Consider the following 3,720-nt stretch of genomic DNA (forward strand, 5'->3'; position numbering starts at 1 on the left):
GGAAAGCCAAGGCCAAAGGATAACGCTCCAGACACCACCACCCCCATTCGGAGCAAGGTTAAAGGAAGGAAAAAAAGAGTAAGATATCTTTTTTTTTACTGTTACTCCTTTCCCTGGCTTCTTAAGCATGATTATGTATTACAAATGTCTGTATTTAGCCAGTTCTTGTTTTTCTTTCAATACAGCTACAAGGTCACCAGCTATGCAAGGTCACAAGTTATGTTATGCTATAGATTACGTGACCTGTCACTGTATAATTAACTGCTTTTGTTTTGCTTCTGTAAGTCCGCTTATAAAAACCCCGCTCTGTCGTTGTTCAATGTTCAGTTTTTTGGATGCGAATCTACTGAGCCCGTGCGTACCTTAAAATAAACAATCCTCCTGTTCTCCATATCAGTCTCTCTGGTCCTCAGTTCCCCGCAACATTTTTGGTGACCACGAAGGGACCCGAGATGGTAGGTTTACTGTCTCCTTTGCCTCTGGGGGCTGGAGCCCTGGGCCAGGGGAGACCTGTGACCCCAGGCGCTGCCGGGAGAACTTCAGCCCATAGAGGAGATCAGCTCTCCCCTGACCTGGCACCCCTGCTCAGCAGCACAGCAGAACCTAAAGAGGGGCTACAGGACGATTTCAGAAACAGCACGCTTCAGGAACCACAGTAAGGCTTTGGGGCCCAAGGCAGGACCCATGGGGACAAAAGAGGAGCCTGATCACCTCCTGGGGTGTGCCGAATATTCTGACCCAGAGGGGCTCGGGGCGACGAGAGTGGCTCACACCTGAACCAACACAGGACTTGAGAGTGGCTCGCTAAGTGAGTTACGAAAAGGAAACTGGAAGTGGCGAGAGTGGCTCGCCACCCCAACCAGGAAACTGGAGGTGACAAGAGTGGCTCGCCACCCCAACTGGGAAACTGGGTGGCCACTCGCACCACCCCAACTACGAACACAGGAACTAGGAGTGGGGAAGTGTGTGAAAGTGTGTGAATGGAGGGGCCTAATGAGGCTCATAAGCTGCGAAGTGGGGAGTCACAGATCTCTTACCAGGGACTGTGTGCTCCAAGAAAGTGTGGGGCCGACTAAGACTTGTGGTGATCTGCATACGGCTAATAGGAGCTGCCCTACAGCTCAGAGTTGTAGTGGGAATAAGGAACTCTCCAAAGCCAAGTGTTAGGCAGGAATCTAGACCCAATATGGCGGTATCACCCGGCATGGCAGGCCCTTTGTTAGGACTTCCCGCCCTTCACTTCCTGCTAAGACTCTCAACCCGCGAAAAAGCCCGCGCCCGGCAAAAAACCCCTGCTCTGCGCAAGCTCCTGGACACGTCATTCCTCAGAAATCGAAACCTAACTCAGGAAAACCGAAACCTACAAACCCTGCCTACCTCGCCCTATAAAAAGCCCCCCGATACCTGCCCCAAGCGCGACTTCCTCAGCCCTCCTCCTAGTGGACCGGTGAACCTCGCTGGCGAGCCCAATAAAGGCTACCTCAGTTCTCATCTGCCTCGTGTCTTCTTACTCGGCTCCCCATTACATTACACCAAGCAGCATCTGAAAACTCCTATCATGGAGCACTTTGGGAGGCAGAGGTGGGTAGATCACTTGAAGTCAGGAGTTCAAGACCAACCTGGCCAACATGGTGAAACCCTGCCTCTACTAAAAACACAAAAATTAGCCAGGCGTGGTGGTGCACACCTGTAATCCCAGCTACTAGAGAAGCTGAGGCACGAGAATTGCTTGAACCTGGGAGGCGGAGGTTGCAGTGAGCTGAGATCACACCACTGCACTCCAGCCTGGGTGACAGAGCGAGACTCTGTCTCAACAACAATAAAATACATACATATATGTATATATTTTGTGCACTATATATGTGTACATATACATATATACAGGTGTGTATATATACGTATATACACATACATACAGAAAACCAGGTGCTCTGTACTCTCATCATTCCAACTTATACAGTGAGTCTGGATGTTAAGATTTTTGTTTTCTTTTGTGTGTTGTGTGTTTTGTTATTGTTTTTAATTTCAGGAAAATAAAATTAGCTTAGACAGGAAAGAAAAGAGTAGCAAAGACAGTACATATCAATACTAAAAAAAAAAAATACTATTATTTATGTGGTAGAACACTAAACCAAATTACTTATCACCTTACCTTTAGGAGGAGGGCAAAATTACTCTTCAGAGAATTAGTCACACCATTTTCACACAATTTTTTCCTCATGTGGTTTTCACTCACATTGCCACCACCAGATTGATACCTTAATAATGACTTCAGCATGGTTTCAAAAGGGTCCGCTGAAACAGACAAATTAAATATTTCTGTATCAAAATAATCACTCAAAAAGATGCCCTGTAAGAGAACAAGAGATCAGGGAGGTAAAGAATTATAGCTGAAAGCATGGCAACTGTTTTTCATAATTCCCTTAACTATTTTTATTTTTTATTATTATTATTTTTTAGACAGAATTTCACTTTTCTTGCCTAGGCTGGAGTGCAATGTCGTGATCTCGGCTCACTGCAACCTCTGCCTCCCAGGTTCAAGCAATTATCCTGCCTCAGCCTCCCAAGTAGCTAGGATTATCGGCGTGTGCCAACACTCCTGGCTAATTTTGTACTTTTAGTAGAGATGGGGTTTCAACACGTTAGTCAGGCTGGTCTCAAACTTCTGACCTCAAGTGATCCGCCTGCCTCAGCCTCCCAAAGTGCTGGGATTACAGGAATGAGCTGCTGTGCCTGGCAGACTGTTTTTAAAATACGAACAATTTAAGAGTCTGTGAAAATTGGCAAGAACACAATATCCTGACTGGGAATTCCACTGTTAAGTCATTAATACTGGCCTATATAACTATAATGTCTTCAAAATTTTTTTAAAAAAGCACATTCCCCTGATTTTAAAGCAAAATGGCTACTAAGTTTGTGGTTTGTGGTTATCAAGTATTACAGTAAAATTATTTAGCTGAATTCAAAAATTTATTTTCTCCAATTCTTGTTTCTTTAATGACTATTGTTTTCAGACGCATACAAAGATACACTGTCATTGTAAAAACAATTCAAACAATACAGAAAAGACAGCAAAATGCATCAGAGATACTGTTAATATTTTAGACATTTTTCACAGCTGTTAACATTTCTTAACAGAGAGAGAGAGACAGAAAAATCTGTCAGATTTCACAAAGAATTACATTCCCCTCTTTCAGAGCACTTCTCTCAGTTCATTAGTGTGATAATTTGGATGTTTACATACTTCCCTCACTCTCCAACATTAGCCTAGAAACTCCATAGGAGCAGAGACCATTCTGGTTTTCCTCATTTTATTCCCCAACAGAGCCATCTTTTCTTGTTGTATAAAGCCTAGTAATTAAAAGCACAATCTTTTTTTTTCTTCCTCAGAGATCCTTGTTCTACAAAAGTACAATCTTGAACCAGACTGCCTGACTTCAAGTCCTAGCTCCATCACTAATTAGCTGTGACCTTAGGCAAGTAACTTAACCTCTCTGTGCCTCAGGTTTCTCTTCTGCAAAAAAGGGATAACCATAATACCCTCTTCATGAAGTTGTTCTGAGAATTAAATGAGTTAGTATTTGTAAAGGGCTTGGAATAGTGCTGAGATATCATAATTGCTATATAAGTATCTGATAAAACCAGTCTACATCATCATATTCAGGCCTGAAAGTATTCATTTATTCAGCCATTCATATTTAGGTTGCTTCAAATATTTTT

At 43.3% G+C, this 3,720-nt stretch overlaps 1 protein-coding gene across 2 annotated transcripts in view; it reads right to left on the reverse strand.

The window, feature by feature from the left end:
* Positions 1-3,720, reverse strand: part of LOC105548463 (cytochrome P450 20A1) — a 74,403-nt gene that overhangs the window by 58,512 nt on the left and 12,171 nt on the right. For both annotated transcript variants that reach the window (XM_011992489.1, XM_011992488.1), the window contains exon 4: positions 2,153-2,295. In XM_011992489.1, the coding sequence (XP_011847879.1) occupies positions 2,153-2,295 (143 nt within the window). The remainder of the gene's footprint in view (positions 1-2,152; positions 2,296-3,720) is intronic.

This window comes from Mandrillus leucophaeus, unplaced genomic scaffold (genome assembly GCF_000951045.1).
Source record: "Mandrillus leucophaeus isolate KB7577 unplaced genomic scaffold, Mleu.le_1.0 Scaffold411, whole genome shotgun sequence".
Lineage (NCBI taxonomy): Eukaryota > Metazoa > Chordata > Mammalia > Primates > Cercopithecidae > Mandrillus > Mandrillus leucophaeus.